Below are 25075 nucleotides of genomic sequence, written 5' to 3'. Positions count from 1 at the left end.
GACAACTTTCCAGTACCAATGGACACCGACTCAGATGGCGCAATGCCAGCTTCTGGCATCACTATAGCTCCCTGACCACCTTGCTATTGACAGCCTTCCGTCTCATACTGGTGGCGAACATCTGAGAGAGCTAATGACACCAACTGAACTGCTCAACTGTCTCATCCTGGCAACATCTGAGAGCCAATGACACCAACTGAACTGCTCGAAGCATTCCATTCCGAAGGGTAGGAACCCATGTAGCCGTCTTACCGAGAACATCATGCCAGGGCAATAAGGCCATGGTGACCAGGAATTGAAGGAATATGGAATAATGGCCACCAGTTCAAATCAAAGTTCTTAAAAAGTTAAAAAGACCAAAACTATCACCATATGCAGCACAGAGCATGGTCAAATGACTCGCAACTCTGATCACCTCATTTGGTCTCTATTTGAGTTGTGACTCACCCGAGTCAGGGTCAATCAACCCGACTTGCCCAAGTTGGGGATAACTTGGGGTCCTGACCAAATTGAGTCACATGAGACTCTTCCGAGACTTAAAACCATGGTGCTAAGTACCAACTGCTGTTACAGTTGTTGTTTGTTAGATCATAGAGGTGCAGCCAATGTGGCCTTAACGGTTACCACCATTACCGATACAGGTATCAGCCATAACAGCTAATACGGTGGCGTAACAACCAAATGGTTGGAGATAACACATGCAAACCAGTTAACCAGCTGACATGAGCCACAAGTTTTTCATTCATGTCCTTGCCAGGTCCACCCAACCGATACCCCTTTTTTTATGATATGCAGATAAGGCAAAGTTAAAGAAACAAAAGCTCAATCGTTTTAATGCACTACAATCAATAATAAGTCTAAATGGAGAAAACTAAAGTAGCAAAATAATTACTTAGGATGGCAGCAACCACCAAAACTGAGCACTGATAGAGTAAATATGCAATCCAAAAATGAAACGAGGGCATTTTGTTTGTGATAACAGAACATAAATGTATAAGGCAAGAAGTGAGAAGAAGCACTAGCTGCTTCTAGGTATTGGTGGCTCTGGTGTATATCTGCTGACTTGAGTGAGCAGAAATCATTCTGATGGAACCCCTTGCCATCAGATCTTTGATTGCCCTTCTTGCAAGTGATCCATTAATCTGCAGTTATAGAGAAAATGGCACCCATCAACAGATCACGTATTCAAACATCACAAAATGCATGTTGAGCATTGCAAACTCATTGCACATGTCTAAAATGTATGCACATGAGATCCAGCCATTCTAAGTCCCAATGCATGACCTGCTGCTGTAGCCTAAGAATCGGGGTCATTTGATCATCAGGAGGCCACACATATCAAACAAAGGACAGTAGAAAAGGATTACCTAAAAGTCCATATCCAACATACAGTCTGGCCCACCTGATGACTTGACAGGCATGGCACATACAATGTGGCCACCTGACAATAGACCTACTGGAACTCCTGGCAGGATTGTGTTAACAGTAGAATCAAACAGCATAATGAAAAATGAAGTGGATGACACAAAAGAAAGGGTTTGTTGTCAGTGTTTGAAGTATCGGTATCGCTACAAGTTTAGCTAGCCGGGAATGTAGAAACAATATCGATATCACTGAGATAATCACCAATAACAAGAAATGCGGGAAAACATGGGGAAAGTGGTGGAATTTTTTAGTAAAAGTTTAGGAGATGCTAAAATACACATATTTACATATTTAGGGATAAAAAATTTGCAAAAAGAATGCATACATAATAAATTTTCATTTAATGGAGGCCTAAAAGCATGTGTTGTTGAAAGAAACCAATCCAACCATCACATACATCCCATCTATCCATCCATCCATCCAACCTTCCATCCAAACATCCATTGATATTTCAGAATATCGACAAACACATGATATTTCGCCAATAAATCATTGACAACTGGAAAGAAAACAAAAGATTGTGATCTCAATATCACCCATGTTGCGATAATGATATTATTGTGATATGATTGATATTATCATCGACAATATAAACATTGTATACAACCTTGCACCCATAAATAATAATAATAATAATAAATAAATAAATAAAAATTGAAATGGAAATTTTTTACTAAATAGAATTTTTTTATGATATCGATACATTGGAGATATTATCAAAATATCGTTAATACACTGGCAATACAAGCAAACACCTATAATTTACACAGTTAAAAATATTAGCGATATCGATACATTAGGGATACAAGTGACACTTGGAATTTACACAATTGAAAATATTGGCGATACATTTGGCATTACTTAGCGATAAATTGTCGATACTTGGAATTTCTGAGAATACCAATGTTATCACTTTTGCTACTGTTGTTATGGGCAAAAACCTATAATTTACACATTTAAAAATCTTAGCGATATCGATACATTAGGGATACAAGTGACACTTGAATTTACACAATCGAAAATATTGGCGATACATTTGGCATTACTTAGTGATAAATTGTCGATACTTGGAATTTCTGAGAATACCAATGTTATCACTATTGCTACTGTTGTTATGGATATCACCGAGCTGGAGATACAGATAATAACGGGGATGCATTTAGCGATACACAATAAAAAATATTGGCGATACTTAGCGATACATTGTCAATACTTGGAATTTCTAAGACTACCAATGTTATCGGTATCGCTACCAGTGTTATCAATATCACCAAGCTGGATATAGGGATAATATCAGGTATATTTCGTAATATCCAGGATACTCCAAACAAGGCTTGGCGTACCTCATTTCCACACTGCATAATGGTCTCTTTCTTTCTTCTTTTTTTTTTTTGAAAGATGATGAAATTATTAGGGCCAAAGGCCAAAAACAGAAACCATACAAGAAAAGAAGGAAAATAAAAATAAAAAACCTAAAACTATACAACTGTCAGCCCCCCCAGCTGACACAACCCCCGACAAACAAACAGCCCTTCTAGCACAATCCCTATACAGAATAAGTACTTTAATGAAGACCCTCGCCTATGGTATCTCATTTATTAGGCAATTTGGGAGATCTCAGCAGCATCCGCAGCAGGGGTATGATTTCTTCGTCAAACCAATGAAAACTCACCATTATGAGCCATTCTTGTATTGCAAAAATTGATTTCAACAGCCATTTTCCCATAGGTAATAAAGTTTAAAACAAAAAAAAATAAAAAAATAAATAAAATAAAATAAATAAAATCTGAATTCAACCTTGTTTATCAACAAAACATCACACACGCCTGGTCCTGGACCCAATACTAGGAAAAGAGGGTAGACAGTGGCCAGTTGGTTATCAAACTACTTCAAAGAAAATCACAGGAAATAAAAACCCTAATACAGTAGGAAATCAGCAAAATGCTTATAGTAAATTGGTCATAACTCACTCAAAATTGGTTATTGTATCAGAATTGCGTAACCTTCAAGCTAACTCAATAGGATTTCAAAACCGGTCAATTTCGTGTCACGTTTGATACCAGGAAAATGGCCCACCAAAGAGACTGACGAGATACTAAAGAGAAACTTGTCAAACCAATCATGACTCATGAGAAATGTTCCAATGATCCTATTTGCATTTGTCCACTTGAACAGTCTAATTCATTCCAATTCATCAATCTATATTGTTCATCAGGTCCAACCTATATTTAATGGGCTACCATGCAAACACTAGGCTTTGATCATCTTCCCCTTGAAAAGTCCCGTGCCTTTATAAGTCTATTTTTCATAACCTTCCTTCCAAACAGCAAAAGCACAACAACCACTGGCAACCTGCTTTGTCTCATATAAAGAATTGGCAACAAGCATTCCTAGAACAAGGTATTCCGTATCGGTATTGGTGGGCGTAATGGTGCCCACCATTACCTATGCAGATAGGCCCCGTATCGGCCGATAAGGGGTGTGTGAGGCCCATGTACTGGGGTCCACTCGATTATGTATTATATATATTTTTTTGGATTAAGCTACTATTTGTGACCTTATCAACAGGTTCGATGGAAAATAAACATTATAGTGGACGGCATGGATATATTTTTGGATCAAGCTACTGTTTGTGACCTTATCAACAGGTTCGATGGAAAATAAACATTATAGTGGACGGCATGGATATACTACAGAAGAAGAAGAAGAAAAAGAAAAAGAAGAAAGGCCGCAGCAGCAGCCTGAGAAGGAGGAGGAGAAGAAAAGAAAGAAAGAAAGTAAAAAAAAAAAAAAAAAAGTACGTTTTTTTTTCTTTTTTCCTTTTTATTTTTTTCATTTTTTTCCTATTTTCTTTAGGCCCGTAACAGCCGCCCATAATGGCCGTTACAGGCACAAAAAGAGGGGGTGGCCGTTACGACCCCGTAACGCGTAACGGTCACTGCCGTTACCATTACGTATCAGCCGGTACGGGCATATCGTAACGGATACGGAACACGTTGGACTAGAAAGGCAGTCAACTCTCACAATCGAGTCAACTCTGCTCACTGATCTATGAAAACTAGCCTATGTGCCTTACTTCTTCGGACTTTCCCTCTCAAGCTAAGTAATCGAGATCGAAAGTCAACAATTTAAGTCTTCTTTCCCAAGTTCATTCCCATCTGCTTAGTCACTATCCCCTATTAGGTCTATGATTGATGGCATTAAGCACTAAGACGCTCTTTAAAATGTGGTATAACCACATCTAACAACTCAAGGCATCAAAGGTCCCTACATAATTCTTCATAAAAGTTCTAGCTCATTTTTAACTATAAGTGTGATGCAAACATCAGTGGTGCGCCCTTTAGAGTGTACTAGAGGAGGAGGTGTCGCCGACAGAGTACCAGAGCGAAGGAGTTGATGTGGATGGACGACGGGTCCATCGGACCCACTTTCTGACACGCTACGAGTGCAGGAGCGGCATGACCGCACCCCGACCATAGATCCATGGGTCGGATTTCACACCCTATCACACGGGTGTTCACCCTAACCATAGATCCATGGGTCGGATTTCACACCCTACCACATGGGTGTTTTAGTTTTTGACTTTTTTATTATTTTTCTTGTTTCAGAGGGCTTTAGTGCACTTTTACTTTTTCCATAGCTTATATATACATTGTGAGGAACCCTATTTTCATTATTATTGAATGAATAAGAATTAGTCTATTTTCTTCCTCTTTATTCAAGAGATTAGGGTTTCAAGATTAGCTCTTGGGTATCAAGGATTCCACCCCGATTTCAGGTTTTCCTCTTTCTAAGATCTTCGAGGTGCAGGAAAAGGTAAGAATCATCCTCCTCCTTTTCATTTGACGATAAAGGACCTATACTTTCTTCATCTCGAACCCCTCATCTTTCACCCCTTTCATCTCTCTGGATACCCCTTTCTAGTTCGAACGGAAAAGAGAGATGGTTAGTCAGTAGAATCAAATCCAAGTTTACTCGTGGACTGACTTATACTAGATCTGGAATATCCTCATATCTCGAGGTCTTTCTTTTTTACTGTTTACATGATTTTATGCTAAGGGGCATGATCCTAACGGAATAACCTCATCTTTGTGTTGAGATTTGCCTAATCCCTTTGTTTGGAAAGGGTTAGTTAATTTGTATTTATTTGAATATTCCTTAACCTAATTATACATGCATCTAGGGTTAGGTTATCACATGTCCCTGCATCAAAGTGTCAAGAGGACAGATGTTACTAAAGAGCTAGAAGCTCGTAACTGGTTCAACTCATATAAAGGATCAGATTGAACTATCCAAATGGACCGATCGTATACCTTTCAAAAACCAATAAAGGAATGATCATACTGGAGCATTTCTCCTCACTAACCATAACAACCATTTGATCTCATCAAACTATGTATCTGGTCCAAATCATCAATCAAGTGAATGGATGCTTCAAGTCTTTGATTGGCCCACTTGTGTGTTTAGTCACATGGTCGCATCATTCCCCTCACAGGGGTGCAAATGATGGATGGATCAGATGGCATGTAGACAAGTTGGCACTATGTACTAGTTCAACGGTTTCTCATTGTCCAGGTAGTCACATGTGAACCACATCACCAATCACCATTTATAAATATAGGGGAAAATGCTAACATCCCACCATTGGATGTTAGCACTGTCTCCGAAGTTATCATTAACTGACGTGCAGTGTGGTCAAAGACATTTTGGACATGTAAGTAGCGTTTTTGGGCCACCTGCGCCATGAGTGAGCACTAGGCTGCATCCGTTTGCCACCTGCATGATGTTATCAAATACCCTTTTGGATACCTCAAAAGACCTAACGCTTGGTATGTTGAAACCCATTAAGAGTAGAAAGACATTTTATAAACCCCCTTGGCACATATTTTCCAAATTTCAATTATATCAAAGCTTTGATTTATGAAAAATACCTCCTCTCCCAAATTTCTTAGATAATATATAAACTCGTGAAATCTTCTTGATTTCTTTCTTCTATTGGTGTTTCAAGTACTGCATTGGGCTTCTTTTTGGAAATGTAAGGGAATTGAAAATTATACGTTACAAGATTTGGGGATATTAAATTTTGAATTTTTTAGGGTTTGGAAAATTTAGGAATTTTAACAAAATTATGATTATCAGTTGGGGAATTTGGGGATGTCAAGGAGTTTAGGAAATTTTGTGTTAGAATTTAGGGAATTGAAAGTTTATGGTTTAGAAATTGAGAATTTATGAAGAATTTGGGGAATGGGATGGGTTTTGAGCTAATAGAATTTGGAAATTTTATGTAATTAAGGTCTCTGTCTGAGAAATTGAATAAATTCGAAATTTTATAGTTCTATAAATTCAATGGAATATTTGAGTAAGGTGTAAGCTTTTGGAAGTGGTGTCTAACTATCACTCTATTTAAAATATGTAATAACTTTATACTTAGTTTTATTTCCTTAGTTATTAGTTTTAGGAGAAAGAGTCCGAAGGCAACTCAAAGCAATGACACCTAGTTAGAACAGAAGGATCCTACAACTAATTTCAACCCCTTCAAGATTTCGGCATACTTTTTTATGATCATCCAGTCTTTTACAAGCCATAGATCATATGTTTAGGACCATCACTCAAATCAGAAGTAAACCATGGTGATTCCTATTGAATGGATGTTTGAAGATGATGAGTTCACCTATATTGTTTCCCCACTTGATCTACCCATTTTTCATCTATTGATCAAATGGTTAGAATGCTATGATACGTGCAGTAAGATCACTGTCTGCAAATTCAACCATTCCTATTTTTCCATTTGTCACTGTCTACATCAAAAAAGCCTAGATCCCAACCACAATAAAATATGACCAACCACATTCAAAATATTACGGATGGATCATGAAAAGGTTAGAACTCTTTACAACCTCGATTTTTCTTGACAAATCAAAATTCTTCAAGAACTTGCAAACATGGTTCATAATAAAATGAAGGTTCTCATTAAGACTTGCTAGCCAATACTACAATTAGTCTCAACATATTGGAGTTTCACAAATCAAAATCACAAAGAAAAATCGAATGCAAAGATGTGATCATACCCTCAGTCTGTCAGACAAGATCGAAGGGGTGATGAGCTTGTACTTCGGAACTTCTGAAAGAAGCTTGTCATAACTAGCCTGATCGAAGAGAACCATGTTGTTCACCTTCTCCTTCTGCTTTCCTTTGCTCCATTTCTAGAATCAAATCCCGAAAAAAAAAATCAATCAGAGAGAGAGGAGACCAAGACATCTAAAGCTGCTATTCAACACCAAAGACGCCGTGAAAATCTTAAGAGAAGTTAACAACTACTTTACACACTCCCAAAATTATGGCCAAGAATGAACAAAACCAAGCAAGTGGGTCCCTCACAGCGACACAACAAACAGTACAGATTAGATAGCCCATGACCCAATTGCTTTATTTTTTGGCAAGTAGGCTTTTTTGTTTACACATATAGGAACAACTGCAGCAGCTGCAGACTATTAATTGGAAGAAATTCTAACAGCTTCAATTCTTAGAAACCGTTACACTAATTTTGGAAGTGATATAACAAGATGAGGATTTTTGTACAGTAGATTATTGTTTTCTTTCTTTCTTTCTTTCTTTCTTTTTTCGAAGTTCCAGACAATTGATACAGCATACAGCATACGGAGCTACTCAATCCCGTCACCTCTAAATAATAAAATAGAGCTATTTTTAGGTAAATAAAAGATCTGCAGTGTTGCAGCAGTTACAGGGATATTATATTTAATTTTGAAAGGAATTACATGTGAGGGAGCATCTAATACTTGTGGGAGGGGGGAATTTACTATATAAATCCCATAAACAATGTATTGAATTAAGTGTAGCAATATAGCGGTCCAAATATTGAAGGGGAGGGTTGGTAGGATATTCCAATCCAACAGGGTTTTTGGGGAACCCCATCATTCAACCCTCCGTATCTCCAAAAAACCATGATCCCGTGTGTATGGAATGAGTGCATCAGCATCAGGACACCATACCCTAATACAAACAAGGAAAAGAGAAGAAGATGAGGACGTACCTTTTTCTTCTGTTTGCCACCGCCGGATTTTGCGGGCTTGGAAGATGGTGGGGGAGCCTTCTCCTTCTTAGGCGCCTACACCACCAAAAACAAACATACTTAAATTCAAGGATATGTACGGAGAGAGAGAGAGAGAGAGAGAGAGAGAGAGAGAGAGAGAGAGCATACGATTACCATTTTCTTTGATGCGAGGGAATCAAGAAGAAGTGGAAGACACCTTGTGAGGAGAACAAGAGTGTGATGGGTATAGCGCGGCTAGGGTTTCTATTTCAGAAAAAACGAAAAAAGAATACAGGCAGCTTTCACCATGAGTAGGAGGTATTTATGGACGCGGATTTCCTGCTAGTTCCTGCGCTGTAAACTTAGGTGGGGTCGACCGTGATGTTTTTCAGGAATCCACTCCATCCATCCGTTTTTTAGATCATTTTAGTCTATCATATCAATATTGAGCAGGATACAACACTCACGTGGGCCGTAATAAAGGGAAAGGTAGTTAGGGAAATTCCTACCGTTGAAACCTCCCTGGGTTCAACAGTGATGTTTACCTGCCATCCATATCGGTAATAACGTCATTCCTACCGGATGAATTGAAAATGCAAATATTAACATGATTCAAAACTTCCGTAGCCCCAAGAATATTTTAACCGTCGCCGTTCAATTATCACGTTTTCAACCCACCTGAGCATTGAATACGATTCATTTTTAGCTTTACACACTAAAATGAACTCACAAAATGGATGGACGGTGAGGATTTCTCACAAGCATGAAAGTGGGTCCCACTGGGTCCCAGCGCAGGAACTTCCTGCGAAAGCTTTCACATACGTAGAGCGGATTAGGTGAGAACCTGGCCTCACCAAGACCATGGTTCCCTTACCGTGGGGTTTCTATGGAGCCCACCTTGATGTATGTATTATGCATCCACGCGGACCATCCGTTTTTCCAGATCATTTTAGTGAATTACCCCCAAAAACGAAGAAGATCCCTTTATGAGGTGGACCATTTCATAAGAAACAGGGGTGATTGAATATTCTACCATTAAAATTTACTTAGGGCGTACTTTAATGTTTATGTAGTTTATGTAGTGTTTGTTTACCATCCAATCTGTTGATAAGGTCATATATGCCTGGATGAAGAGAAAAAACAAATATCAGCGTGATACAAAACTTTCTTAGCCCATTAAAAATCAATTATTACTGTTTCTTATGATTTGGTCCACCTAATAACCGGATATGCTTATTTTTTGGGATAATTTCCTAAAATGATTAAGAAAAAATGATAGACGGCGTGGATACATAATACATACGGTAAGGTGGGCCCTACAAAAACCCCGCGGTAAGTGGCGCACCGACTTCACGTCTTGAGTGAGACCCACCGGATGCGGATTTCCTGTTAAAGCCTTTCGAGAAATTTGGGACTGTGAACCCACTTTTTATCCAGCTGTTTTTATAAAACAATACAAACTTTGTTTAGGAACTTAGACCTGCTCATACGGACAGCGAATTTGAGGACGAAAATACCCCTCCTTTCAAGGAAACGGATCGGGTACTCTCCCTGCCACCAGCCAATGGCAGATGGTCGGTGGTCTGTGGGCCCCACCATAATGTATGCTTTTCATCCATGTCGTCCGTATATTTTTCCACATCATTTTATGATATGAGACGAAAAATGAGGTATATCCAAATCTCAAGTGTACCACATTACAGAAAAAGTGTTAAATGAGCATCAACCATTAGAAACCTTTAGGGGGCCCACCGTGATGTTTGTAAAAATCCTCTCTGTCTAAGTTCATTCATAGGGTCATAAAGACCTAGATTAAGAGGTTAAAAAAATTTTGTAATGATCCAAAACTTCTGTAACCCCTAAAAGGGTTTCAATGGTAGACGTTCAATTCCCCACTGCCTTTTACAGTGTGATCCACTTGATAGTTAGATCTATCTTATTTTTTGTCTCAAGCCTTAATATGAGCTCGCCAAATAGATGGACGGTTTGGATATAACACAGACCTCATGATGGGACCCACAAAAGCAACAAAGCAAAAAAAAAAAACTGACTGCCACGGCATTGCCACGCGCTCAATCTGGCTACGGATATCACTACGGTTATAATCCATAGCCATAAATAACTATAATTTGGCAATCAATCGCGGATTCCGCAATTCCACCCCCAATCTATGGCTACGGATTATAGCCGTAGCTATAACCGTATCCCAATGCACTTTTTTTTTTTTACAAGGAGAACTTTTTATCCCTTACATTTTTCTCTAATACATAATTATGTAAATATGTGTATATAAGTAAATAAAAATATTTTTCTATCTTTTAATTCATTTTATTTTTTTTTTAACGATTAGCTTGTTAGTACACACCCATGTCAGTACACACACTCCATGTTAGCCACCCTCACTAGGGATCGATACCAAGACTTAAGTGTTGAAACGAGGTATCTCCATTCAGTCTGCCAGTTGAGCTATGGATCTGGGTGTTCTTTGCCTATTTATTTAACAAGCATATCTCCTAAACTAGAATGATTTACTTAACGTACCACATATGACTTTGGCTCCACTCCTTGAATCACCTCATATTTACTCAGCCGCGTTATGCATTGGTCGGACTGAAGTTGAGTTCGAATCATGACAGGATTCTGTTTCGGCAGTTGCCTGATTTCGGTCACACCGAGCTTGGGTTCATTCGGACAGAATTAATTCTCAGTCGAATCGAATGAACTCTAAAATTCATCGTTCGTCATTGGAGCTTTTTGTGCACTTTCGGTAGGAAAATTGAGCGGGCATTTCCACCGAAATTGAATCTGTAGTAGGCCTGAATCAAGACCGCACATTTCCACCAAAATTGATCGGGCCAAACTGGAAATTGAGCGGGACAAACTGGAAATTGAGCAGGCCAAACTGGAAATGCATGGAAATGACCGTGTAGTGAAGCGAATTGACCGTCAAATGCGTGGAAATGACCGTGAAGTGAAGGGAATTGACCATGAAATGCGTGGAAATGACCGTGAATCAACACGGAATCACCAGGAATGACCGTGAAAGGCATGAAATGACCGTGAAGTGAAGTGAATTGACCGTCAAATGCGTGGAAATGACCGTGAAATGAATACCACCCCCACTAGGGATCGATACCAAGATGAATAAATTTCATCATTGTTGGGAGTATTTGAAATTTTATTAGGGTGAGAAGTTGGGGTTTTCCGTCTTCGAAATGGTTGTGTGAATAATAGTATAGTACCTTGTTTGCTTTTAGTGCTTGTATGTAACGGTTATTTGTTATCTGCAAATGTGATGTGAAGAGTTGATCCAAATTACTTGTCTTCTTTTTTTTAGCAACCAGCCATGGAAAACGTACCTAAATAAGACTTTAATTTTACTACTAAACTATGGAGGTGTCTCAAAAGAATACTTTATGGATCTTCTGAGGAATGCTTTGAATGATGCTCAAAATATTCGTTCTAATAAGCACATTACATTGAGAGGTATGTTTTCTACTTAAGACTTATTAGATGTTAAAAGCGAGTTTAAATACACATGCAACTGCCATAAATTTCTATCATCATAGATTTCTTAAAATTTTAGAACTTCTATAGAAAATTGATGTAGTTTTTCCATATTACTTCAACATGTTGTCATCCACTTGTTCTAGGTGAATAACCTAAAAAGTGTTCTTTGGCCAATTTGTTCTTTAAAAAATTATTTGTTCCATGCTTTATTTCTCACTAAAATACAAAGAGAATGAGCAAATCTCGGGAAATATATTAGTATACAAGGCTCCTGGACTACACTTTGGAGATATCCATGTTGTCACTGCAACTTACATCGGGAATTTGGAGAATGTTGTTGGAAATTCTTAATATGCTATTTTCTTTTCAACTAAAGGGCCGCGATCCTTGGCAGATAAGATGGTGAATAGTGATTTTAATGGGGACATGTACTGGGTGTCAACATATCCAGGGGTTCATAACCATTCCCTATTAATTTATTAAGTAACATATCTAGCTTTTTTAGAAATGCTACATGATTTTGCTTTATTTTGATATTGATCACATATTGCTGTTGCTTCAGCTGTTGCATTACTTCCAAGCAATCAAACCATGGGAATAGGTTTATTCCAAGAGTACAGTGTAGTAATGGAAGACATCGAGGCAAACTGGAAATTAAGCGGGCCAAACTGGAAATTGAGCGGGCGAAATAGGAAATTGATCAGGGCAAACTGGAAATTAAGCGAGACAAACTGGAAATTGAGCGGGCCAAACTGGAAATTGAGGAAATTGAGCGGGCCAAACTGGAAATTGAGCGGGCCAAACTGGTTTTGAAATCCTCTTATTGTGTTTAGCACCCTGGATTCAGAATCCCCCGTAATCCAAAAGTAGCTATGCATAGTATATTTATAGGGGTTTGAATTTAATTACTTAATCAACTTTAATATCTCTAATTAGTGTACGTAAGTAATGTTTGACACAATGGTTGTAATAAGCCCGTTGAAATATATACTTTGCTCGAAAATGATGAAATTCCAAGTATCGGATGGGCCACAAACACAAGATCACATCCGAGTCACTAACCGACGATTTTTAACCGTTGATTTACATGGACAATGTTTGGACGACGCAAATCATCGTATTAAACTAATTATAGTGATGCAATTGATAATATGATTGTTTTGGGATATCATCAATGGGTCATGTGCCCAATAGATTAATAGCCTAGTGACACATGCAACTCTTGGCAGGATTTTAGATGTAATCCAAGCTTTCAAACCCCCTCTTTGAGAGGATTTGAAACCCCCAGCTACTTTATGGTGCTTGACATACTAGGGGATTTGAAATCTCCCCCCCGCCCCACACACACACAAAAAAAAAAAAAAAAAATAAAATTTCCATGGTGCAAACAAGGTCTGAAGGGCATTCCTATCAATGTTGTTAAAAGTGATCGCATAATCACATATTGGCAAACTGGAAATTAAGCGGGTCAAACTGAAAATTGAGCGAGACAAATTAAAGATATAGTGGGACAAAGTATAAAGTTTATTTCATCATCCACCAAAATTACAAAGTATGCTATACATCCACCCATGCACTTCCAGCGAATATGTAGAAAATTTCCAAGTATATGCATTTCAGTCTGAGTTCTTTCTCTAATCATGATAGCCTTAAAAGGGTTGATCCAAGGGATGGGTTGATTGCAAAAGGGCCGATTAAAACTATATTGAGTTATCTTGCTGGCTAGCTTAATGATTTCAGTACCAACAAGATAACCCAATATGGTTTTAATTGACCCTTTTGCAGTCAACCCATCCCTCGGATCAACCCTCCCAAGGTCATCGTGATTAGAGAAGGAACTCGAACTGAAATGCACAGACATGAAAATTTTCTGCACTCCAAGATTACCGTAAACCTCATACAATGTATATTCAATGATGAAATTAATACTTCGTATAATACAACATCTTTCCAAAATTTCTGTCATGCCCTGAACGAATATCATATACGGACTAGAGATCAGCAATCATATGATATTGACTTCCTCCAATCGACGGTGAATTTTTGCATGTCTGTTCCCGCCAAGGTGAGACCGCTACACAAAATGTCGATGAATTTCATTACGAATATGCCGCAGTCATAACCGTTGTGCTGCTTCGGCATAGATTCATCCACTCTGACGGTCCACTTCTTCCCTTCAAGTGCAGTACTGTCTCCAGTGGCATGGAAGAGAATGGGGAGTGCATCAGTCATGTTCTTCATCTGTTGCTTGTACTTCGGCATTACATTTGTGCATAAGCTATCCACAACAACGATTTCTCTTACTCAAGGATAGATGACCAGCAAAAACCAATGTGAATTTTCATGATTTATGGGTGCATAGACCTGTCCATGATTCACAAAATAATATATTAGTTAAAACATGATAGAACACATAACAGTAAGAGATGATGTTCTGTGACAAGTGCATTACCCGTTCATAACACTAAATTGCTTTGGTGAATGGCTTATCTCACTGCTTGGCAATTGTGTAGGCCGTGGTCAGCTACCCTATTAACGAGGCCCGTTCTGATGCCGATTTGGAGGCCCGGTATGCGATCAAAACTAGCAAACACCCCTCAGGGCTTTGCTGTTACAAACATGATCAAAGTTCAAAACATGGAAGAAAATAAAATCTTCAAACATATTAAGGATTGACGAAATAAACAGTTACCGTAAAATACGTAGGACAGAACTTGCAATCCTGAGGATATGCTATTGAAAGGTCGTTATGCCTTTTCTCAAGGAACTCGATGTATGTGTCGATAGCCTAATCAATAGGATAGTACGATTTAGTCATAGATTAATATAACAAATAATTATATGTTAATCAATGCATGTAGAGAATAAATTAGTAATGTTTACCTCGCTATCAACCCACGCATCCTTCATCCATATCGTACTGAACCATTTCCATGCTGGCATGTCCTTGTTTGCTTCATACCAGTCCTCTGCCTCTTTCACCTCCTGCGCGGATAGTACTCTAAAAGGATCTATATGTAGAGGAAATGGTATTGGAGAAGTAGCAAAAGCGGTTACTTACTTGGGTTCGGGAACCGCCCCATGGGTTGTATTGAATGTAGACAGAGACAAGTACGGAGACATCTTATAATATGACGGCTTTGGTATCCTTTCGGTTCTTCTTTCATAAATGGGATGAGAAGTGGATGTATTCAATACATTACCTTTAGCATTACTACCAGATCCCCATATCCAAGTTCTTTATCGTCAATATCATTTACTTCCCCTCTCTTCCTCAACCATCACCCTCTTCCTCCATCACAAAACATCCCTTCTGTGTACGACTACCTTCCTTCTCCTTATTAAACTCCTCCCTCTCATTCGCTAACTTTTCCTTCTCCGCGAAAAACAAATCATTCTCCCTCTTCAATTGTTCTTTCTCTTTCAGTAACATCTCCCTCTCATCAAACATTGCTTCTTTCTTCCTTATCTCTTCCCTCTCTTTTCTCAATTCGTCCCTCTTCTTCTTTAATTCCTCTCTCTCCTTTTTTAACTCTTCCCTCTCAATCCGAAATTCCTACATAAAAATAGCATTCTTCATTATACCCACCCTCGGTCCCTCTCCCTCCATGCCTTTCTCATCGTTATCATCTGATTCGTCATCCTCCTCATGATCAATCTCATTACCTTCCTTATCATCTTCCTCGGTCTCAGTGAGCTACAAAATGTATAGATGGATATGTCAGAGTAAGGATAATTTTACAACGACTGATAAAATATAGTTCATTTTTTATAACATCTCACCTGGAAACTGTCAGGCACCGAGCGAACGACATTTGTTTCCCATTCTCGTAGCGTTGGTTCTAATTTCATTACTACTGATGTCTGCAAAAGAACAAAGAGTAATGTTAAATATAAAAGTGTATACGTCAAGTTAAGCAAAGTAAATGGAAGAGATATATATAAACTTACAACTCTACTCTCGAAAATAACATGTATTATCTTGTACCTCCAACCCTTCCAGCCTCGATATTGAATGAAGCGTGGAATTTGATGGGAAACATATGAAACAACACACTCTTATAGGGCCAGTAATATCTTTACTACCCATAACTGTTAGAATGAAATTGCACCAGGTTAAAAATCTAAAATTGACTATAGAGGAAAAACATATAGAAAATAAAAGGTGTTCTTACTTGTAGAAGAAGGACGCGCCCATATACAGTGTAGAGGGGAACTTGATGCGGCAACGACAGATTCGATTCCTTGCGACATTGTATTGTATCCCAAATATCCCAGGGATGCCTATAGAAATCATCTAGCGAGTCCACCAGGTGAATATAATCCATGTTGCACCTAATTTTCGGTTCGGTTCTCCTAAGAAAGTACTCCACAACTAGAAGTAGGGCAACCTTCACGACGTCCTCATGCTTATTGGTGTCAACTAATCTCTCAAACACGTCCATTAGGTGCTTCTTTAATACTGGATATTCTTTGAAGTATTTGTTTCTTAATGTACTCGTAATGTAAGAAATCTTTGGTACAGTAAGATCTCCAGTCTTAAGACCGGTAATGAGGGCAAAGTCCATCTTGGCAAACTGCAATTACCTCCCCTTGATCTCAAATACTAGATCACCTTTTGTATCTTACAAACAGAATGTGAAATAGAGCCCCTATAAATCTAAAGGATGTAATATGCAATAAAAACGAGAAAGGGGATTACCTAAACAAATTTAGCCGACTATCGTGCTTCTCCACTCCACCCTTCACCTTGTCAAACCACCATGTCAGTGTACACCTAGATGTTGGGTTAGAGATTACGGCAGAATATTCGTCGCCTGCAGAGATGAATTGAAAAACATATCAAACATAAAATTCACAAGATAAACATAGTGGACAAAATCAGACATAATTGAAAACAATGTATGTATGATCTTATGAATAGGTTTGATAACAAACAAACAAGTTATCCCAATGACCATGTTATCCATGTTAACATAATGACCATGGTGATGTATTATTGACATCCTTATACATTGGTGATCTAATATTCACAAACAATGATAGTGTTATGGTTGATGAGTTTATAAAGGCTACTTCGTAAAATTGAAATGACAAATATGAGTCTTATGGCATATTATCTTGAATCAGGATAAATTAAATAGATGATGTAATTTTTACATTTGAGAACACGTATATTCATGAAACTCTAAAAATCTTTGAGATGAAAATTTCTAAATTAGTGTGCATACTCATGGAAATTACATTAAAATTGAGCAACGACAAGAAAAATAATCTAATAGATCCTAAAGGGCTTCAAGTTGTCTAAACATCTTGTATATTATGGAATTACTTAACTACCACATGAAATTTGTAAGTTAGATTCATCTACAAGTAGGGAAAAAGATTTTGCATCATTTGAAAGGTATACTTGATCATGATATTTATATGTGTGCTAAAGAATATAGACTCTTTTTTGTTCACAAATAGTGATTAGGTAGGCCAATTTATATAGAGAATAAAAAAGTAAGTTAGGCTACTTATTCTATGTTCGAAGCGGTTCATTCACATAATTCTTAAAAAAGTAAGATGTGATAATAAACAAACATCACTGTTGGGCCCACTATGGTTTCAACGGTGGAAATCATTATGCCCATTGTTTCTTGTGGTATGATCCACTTGATCTTTTGATATGCTTCAATTTGGGGCTAAACCGCTTAAATTAGATGGAAAAACGGATGGACAACGTGGATATACTACGGGCCAAACTGGAAATTGAGCGGGACAAACTAAAAATTGAGCGGGCCAAACTGGAAATTGAGTGGGACAAACTGGAAATTGAGCGGGCCAAACTGGAAATTGAGCGGGCCAAACTAGATATTGAGCGGGACAAACTGAAAATTGAGCGGGCCAAACTGAAAATACAATGGGACAAAGTATAAAATTCATTTCATCATCCACCAAAATTACAAAGTATGCTATACATCCACCCATGCACTTCGGGTAAACTAGAAAATTAGCGGGGCAAACTAGAAAATCAGCTGGGCAAACTAGAAAATCATTATGCCCACTGTTTCCCGTGGTATGATTCACTTGATATTTTGATATGCTTCAATTTGGGGCTCAACCCCTCAAATTAGATAGAAAAACGGATGGACGGCGTGGATATACTACATGAAATAGATTGGCTACTCCCCCTGCCACCAGCCAATGGCTGGTGTTCGGTGCTCTCTGGGCCCCATCATGATGTATGTGTTTCAACCATGCCGTCCATCTATTTTTATATATCATTTTATGATATTATACAAAAAATGAGGTATATCCTGATCTCAATTGGACCACATTACAGGAAACGGTGTTTAATGAACATCAACCATTAAAAACTTTTTGGTGGCCATAAAAGTGTTGGATCAAGATGATCTTTGTTTTTAGCCTTCATCTGGGTCTTTATGACGTAATAAACAGATTGGATTTCAGATAAACAGTACAGTGGGCCTCAGGAGGATTTAAATGATGGATATCCAATCACTATTGTTTTCCTGTATTGTGGTACATCTAAGATTTATATCCCTCTTATTTTTAGGATAAAGCCTTGAAATGAACTTTGAAAATGGATCAACGGAATGGATGAAACACATACATCATGGTGGGGCCTATAGAGCACCGACCACCAGCCACGGGGCTGGTGTCAGGGGGGAGTAGCCAATCCGTTTCCTATACTTGATACATTCGATGTGGGCCCAACTGAGTTTAAAATATACTTGTGGTGCGTGCTTTCTTCACTACACCGACCATTTTCAGAAGAAGATGAAATGCTGATAAGGGGGGCCCACAAAAAGGGTTTTTTTGGTCTTTCTAACAGGGTGAGGAAAGGGGGTGAAAGCAACGGTGGTGAAGCAGCAATGGAAATGAAGAGGAAAAGCAAACAGTTGAAAGGGAGAGGAAAAGCCACAGCAGTGAAAAGGAGGGGTATTTTCGTCCTGGAATTTGGTCTCCGCACCTGCAGGTCTAAGTTGCAAAACAAAGTTTGTATTGTTTCATAAAAACAGCTAAATAAAAGGTGGGGTCCACAGTCCTAAATTTCTCAAGCCTTTGGCATGAATATCCAGCGCTATGATGCTAGGTGGGTCCACCGTGATGTTTGTGATCCACCCGTCCATCTATTTTTTTAGATCATTTTAGGACATGGCATCAAAAATAAAGTGAATCCAAAACTCAAGTGAGCCGTGCGAGAATAAACAGTGGGGATTCAGGGACCACCGTTGAAACATTTTTATAACTATAAAAGTTACTCATCAGGGTAACTTTTTCATGTTTTCACTTCATTCCAATGGGAATGACCTCATAAACGGCTTGGATGACATATAAACATAAGGTGAAACCGAGGAAGGTTTCAATGGTAGGAAACTCTTTTCTCAATTTTTCCTCTCGTGTGGCCCACTTGAGTTTTGGATCTATCTCATTTTCAATGATATGTCCTAAATTGACTTCGAAAAACGGATGGATAAAATGGATTTCTAATAAATATCAGAGTAGACCTCACCTATCGTCCCAGTAACTTCCTGGAATGGCTTTGGCAGGAAATCCGCATCCGGTCTCACTTAATCCGCTCTCTATTTTATGTTTACAATGGATGCCAATTAGCTATATATATATATATATATATGAGAAAAAACTAATCATAACTTCAACCAAATCAATTCTAAAAAATTAAAAAGAAACACAAAAAATGTATAATGATGGATGAGAGAACTCATTGACGAATATTATCTAAAGTAAGACCGCCAAAGATTATTATTATTATTTTTTGGTTTATATATATATATATATATAGATATATATCTATATCTTTATATATAATTATATATATATATATATATGAGAAAAAACTAATCATAACTTCAACCAAATCAATTCTAAAAAATTAAAAAGAAACACAAAAAATGTATAATGATGGATGAGAGAACTCATTGACGAATATTATCTAAAGTAAGACCGCCAAAGATTATTATTATTTTTTTTTGGTTTTTTTACCAACGTAACTGCAATTGTAAGAAAGTCATTTTGTATCCTGTTTTGTAACTCTTTCAAGTAGACGAATGCTCAGAGACTGTACCAGTCAACATTTGAAAAAAGACTTTTAAGGTTAGTTTGAAAAGGGCTACAAATTAAAAATCCCATGTATCTAGCTGCATCTGGGCATGTTTGACATAAAAAAAATAAAATCGTATCAATGATAGGACGGATAGATGGTCTGAAGTCTGCGATTGATTGTATAGGTTTTTTTGATGTTGAAATGCAAAAGGGCCCACGCGCCTTCACATTAGAAGGGTACAAATGCCCATCTTATTCTTATTCATCTAAGATCATCACCTAAACTTCCGAATTCAAACACCATAATCACTACAGCCACTGAAAAAATACCTGCTAGGGGACATTACCCAAGGTAGTGTCCACTCCAATCTCTATTTTACAACCATGTAGATTAAGCCATCTAAATATATTTAGCATTCATTACATCAATAATATAGAAGATTGGCCAACAAATACAGGGGACATTTAGGCAAACTACCTAAATTTTACTAGAAAAGTAGGTAGCTTACATATTCACACTCCCTAAAATAAAATTTAGGGAACATAGCTTTGCTAAGCGCGCGCACACACACGTGTACAATAAAGCTCGTGTAAACTCCACCCATGTGCTAGATCATATCCATCCATTAGGTTGAACTTGTAAATGTTTTACCAAAAATAAATCTAGTTCAATCAGCATGTGAACCCCAATATTGGAAACCGGTGGATGGGATAAAAATCTTTAGCCAAGTTTTTTTTTCCTTTTAAGTGGTATATTTTTGGCAAAATGTGGCCCACGTGACAAGTGGATCTATCTTATTATTGGGATAGAGCATCAACATAGTGGCATCTTTCTGATGGATGGATGGAATCTTATACATGAGCTTCATTGTATATGCATATGGGTTTAGGAAGGCTCCACAACACATTCCGGCGGTAATAGAAATTGAAGAAGGGAGACGATCAAGTGTGCTTGGTGGATGGAAACTTTTCTATGCACCTACTTGCATTTGGATTTGTACGGATTCACATCTTCTATGGAGACTGCCCATAAGGTACTGTCCACTCTTCTCTGCTATGTAAATATTGAAGCAATCAAATGGTACTGCCCATAAGGTACTGTCCACTCTTCTCTGCTATGTAAATATTGAAGCAATCAAATGGCTATATTCTCTGAATGATCCTTTCCCTACATTCTCCATGATACTAAATGGACAGTTTGGATCATCCAATCATTTATTATTATGAATTTTTCTCGGTATAGAAGATGCATGGACTGAACCTATCGGACGGTCCAGATAAATGACATGGATAAGGTGTAAGGCCTGTATCCTACCCTGTACCATTCCTTAGGCTTCTGCAGTCCTCCCGGTTGAATTCTAGCAACTCGCGACCTGTAACCGGCATTTGCGCGCGATCCTAAGTCACACGTTGTCAACCTGAGTCGACTCAACCCGAGACTTCTACCCAAGCGACCGCGCCGTCGCCCCGGTTCCGATGTCGCGTCTCGCGCACCAAGGCGATACCCAGGCCAGGAGATGTGGGCCCGCGTTCAGTTCGAGAAAAACGGCGCGCGTTGCAAAATCCAAGAGAATCTCTACCCTGATGTCACCTCAATTAATCAATCAATCCTATTAAGGGTCAAGTACAAGTCAAATACACCCATCTCAACACATCACTCAACCCATCACAACCCATACCCCTCTTACACAATAACCCCCAAAGTCAACAAAACTCTTACACAACCCATCCCTCTCTCCCATCCACTACTCCATCCCATCCCTCTCTCTCTTTACAAACCACTCTCTCTCATTTCTCAAACCCATCTCCCAAGCAACCCCAAGCTCCTTCGTATGAACCTCTCAAGCTCTCATGGAGAGGCTCTAGTGTGGCCCACTTCCTACCCTCTCATCTCCCATCTCAACCATCAAAATTTCATCATCTTCCATTAAAGAAGAAGTCGAGAAGCCAAGAAAGCCAAGGGAGTAAGAAGCAGACGGTGGGTGTTCATAGGATTAGATTATTGGTTTTTGATTTAAGGCCCACATGATTTGGGACCCATTTTTTATATATGTATTGTATTTGAAAGGCCCACCTAGGGAGGGCTCATAGTGGCGGAGCCCCTCCCCTTCATTGGTTTTTGATTGATGGCCCACCCATGATGTTGAATTTTATCTACGCTGTCCATTCTATAGGCCACCTTGCTGACCACCTACAGCCCAACCATGGTTGCCACGTATGGCCTGCTTGACCAGTTGGTCATGCAGGGCTGGTTGAAGGGATAAACAAATATCAGCTTGGTTGGTGGGTGGGTCCCACATGTGTGGACCCACCTTGGAAACGTGGGAGTGGATTGGCTGGTGTATCTCACCCCAACTACGTAACTGCTGTTTGGGTGTCAGCATAGGACCATGGGTCCCACGTGAGGTATGTGGAAGGCCCATACCGTCCAGGCCATGGTACCCACCTGACGTAGGATATCCAGCACAGTCCACACATGGGACGGTGGGACCCACGATGTATTTATTTTACATCTGCACCGTCCATCTGGATGGTGCTTGTGAAGTCCACAGTGATGTATTTATTTTATCCACCCAGTCCATCTATTTAGGGCATGGCCCACCCCACACGTGTGGGTGGGACCCACCCTGATGTATCTATTTCTGTCCACACCGTCCGTTTGAACTGGACGTGGGACCCCACCTCTGACGAGTTTAATTTAGACCATCCATCTGGACGGTGGGCCAGCAGTCATTGTTGCTGCTTTGATGTCAGCAGGACTGTGGGTCCGGGCATGAGGTATGTGTTTTATCCTTACCGTCTAGATAAGCTGGACAGTGAGGCCCACTGAGATGTATCTGTGGCACCCACCTGCCATGTGTGTAGGGACCACCATGATATATGTTATATCTACACCGTCCATTGTCTGGACGGTGGACACTACCAGATGTATATGTTCATCTTTACCGTCCAGCCTATTGGACGGTGGGCACCAGCTATTTAGCTACTGACTGATGTCAGCAAGTTATTTGGGCCACCTTGATGTATCTGTTTCTCTACACCGTCCATCTTCTAAGGACGTGGGGCCCCCTGATGTATTTGTTGCATCAACACCATCCATCTGTTTTGGCAGCGAACGGGGCCCACCTTGTTTATATGTATTCTACAGCCACACTGTCCATTCAAACGGCAAGCTCGTTTTAATGCTTGAGACATATGAGGCAGATCCATCAGATGGACCACATTGCAGAAATAGTGGAGGTTTGAACGTCTACCATTGATACCTTTTTGGGTCACAGAAGTTTTGGATCTATATGAAATTTGTTTACCATCTTAATCCAGGTCTTTGTGACCTTATGACCAGATTGGATGGAGAATATGGTGGGCCCACCTTGATGTATTTATGGCCCATCCATGGGCCCCACCTTGATGCATATGAGGCCCATTGGTGCGGCCCATGTGATGTGGCCCACTTGATGTATATGAGGCCCATTGGTGCGGCTAATCCTTGAGGCCCATCATGTTGTATTTGACCCATGTGTGGGGCTCACCTATTTGTATTGTTAAGCCCATGTACCGTGGCCCATATGATGTATTCGAGGCCCAAATACGTGGCCCATTTGATGCATATGAGGCCCAAGCAGTGCGGCCCACTTGTTGTATATAAGGCCCACGTATGAGGCCTATGGTGATGCATTTACAGCTCATTTGATGAGGTCCATTGCAATAGATTGGAGGCCCATGGGACGTGGCCCATTATGATATATCTGAGGCCCATGGGGCGCGGTCCATTAAGATGTATCTGAGGTCCATGGGCGTTGCTCATTGTGATACGTTCGAGGCCCTTGTATGAAGCCCAACGCGATATATGAGTAGCCTATGAATGAGGCCCAATGTGATGTAGGTGTGGCCGTTATGTTGTGTATGAATCCCTTATGTGGGCCACTCCTTGGGAGCAATATTGGTTAGATGTCCACATTGATGGGCAATGATGGTTAGATGATCTCATTGTGACCTTCCCGTAAGCCTTGTTAGGCCCGTTTACACCATTCTCTAAGTGGGTTAACCCAAATAAGTGGGCTCCATTCGCCATAGATGGATGGTTCCGTGCCATCAGATTTGATATAACAATGGTCGTGGGCCAATATTTATATTATGGTTGATTGGCCGTCCATCTATGGACCCTGCCTTGTTTATATGTTGATTGTTGAGGTTGATTCTGATTTTGATTGTCGAGGCCGATTGTTGAGGCCGATTTCGATTCTGATTGTCGAGGCCGCCGATTGTTGAGGCCGATTTCGATTCCGATTGTCGAGGCCAATTGTTGAGGCCAATTTCGATTCTGATTTTCGAGACTGATTATTGAGGCTGATTCTGATTGTCGAGACCGATTGTTGAAGCCGATTCTGATTTTAATTATTGAGGCCGATTCTGATTGTCGAGGCCGATTGTTGAGGTTGATTCTAATTCTGATTCCGATTGTCGAGGCCGATTCCAATTGTCGAGGCCAATTTCGATTATCGAGGCCAATTGTTGAGGCCGATTTCGAATCAGATTGTCGAGGCCGATTTCGATTCCAATTGTCAAGGCCGATTATCAGGGCCGATTTCGATTATCGAGGCTGATTGTTGAGGCCGATTCTGATTTCGATTCCGATTCCGATTGTCGAGGTCGATTGTTGAGGCCAATTTTGATTCCGATTGTCGAGGCCGATTGTTGTGGCCGATTCCGATTTCGATTGTTGAGGCCGATTCTGATTTCGATTGTCGAGGCCGATTTCAATTGTCAAGATCGATTGTTGAGGCCGATTTCGATTTTGATTATCGAGGCCGATTCTGATTGTCGAGGCCGATTGTTGAGGCCGATTTCGATTTCCATTATCAAGGCCGATTCCGATTGTCGAGGCCGATTTCAATTGTCGAGGCCGATTCCGATTGTCTAGGCCGATTGTTAAGGTCAATTTCGATTCTGATTATCGAGGCCGATTCCGATTGTCGAGGCCGATTATTGAGGCCGATTCTGATTCTGATTCCGATT

At 39.5% G+C, this 25075-nt stretch overlaps 1 protein-coding gene and 1 long non-coding RNA gene across 2 annotated transcripts; one reads left to right on the top strand and one right to left on the bottom strand.

Moving 5' to 3' along the window:
• Nucleotides 1-758: 758 nt before the first annotated feature.
• LOC131248902 (small ribosomal subunit protein eS25) lies at nt 759-8811 on the bottom strand. The gene is made up of 4 exons (XM_058249414.1): nt 8651-8811; nt 8477-8551; nt 7494-7628; nt 759-1142 (listed from the first exon to the last, which is right to left on the bottom strand). The coding sequence occupies exons 1-4, from the start codon at nt 8651-8653 to the stop codon at nt 1029-1031; spliced, it is 327 nt and encodes a 108-aa protein (XP_058105397.1). The 5' UTR covers nt 8654-8811; the 3' UTR covers nt 759-1028.
• LOC131248903 (uncharacterized) lies at nt 8477-8766 on the top strand. Its single transcript, XR_009172531.1, has 2 exons — nt 8477-8591; nt 8622-8766. It is a non-coding gene; the product is annotated as an uncharacterized LOC131248903 (long non-coding RNA).
• Nucleotides 8812-25075: the final 16264 nt, after the last annotated feature.

The sequence above is a fragment of the Magnolia sinica genome, chromosome 6 (genome assembly GCF_029962835.1).
Source record: "Magnolia sinica isolate HGM2019 chromosome 6, MsV1, whole genome shotgun sequence".
Taxonomy (NCBI): domain Eukaryota; kingdom Viridiplantae; phylum Streptophyta; class Magnoliopsida; order Magnoliales; family Magnoliaceae; genus Magnolia; species Magnolia sinica.
The sequence above is the reverse complement of the archived record's forward strand: the minus strand, read 5'-3'. Positions and strand labels throughout refer to the sequence as shown.

Excerpts from the sequence above, each read along its gene's own strand:
- LOC131248902 (XM_058249414.1), bottom strand. Across the intron at positions 7,629-8,476 it reads GTGGCAAACAGAAGAAAAAG|AAATGGAGCAAAGGAAAGCA; the intron begins GTACGTCCTCAT and ends ATTTGATTCTAG. Across the intron at positions 1,143-7,493 it reads TCTTGTCTGACAGACTGAGG|ATTAATGGATCACTTGCAAG; the intron begins GTATGATCACAT and ends CTATAACTGCAG.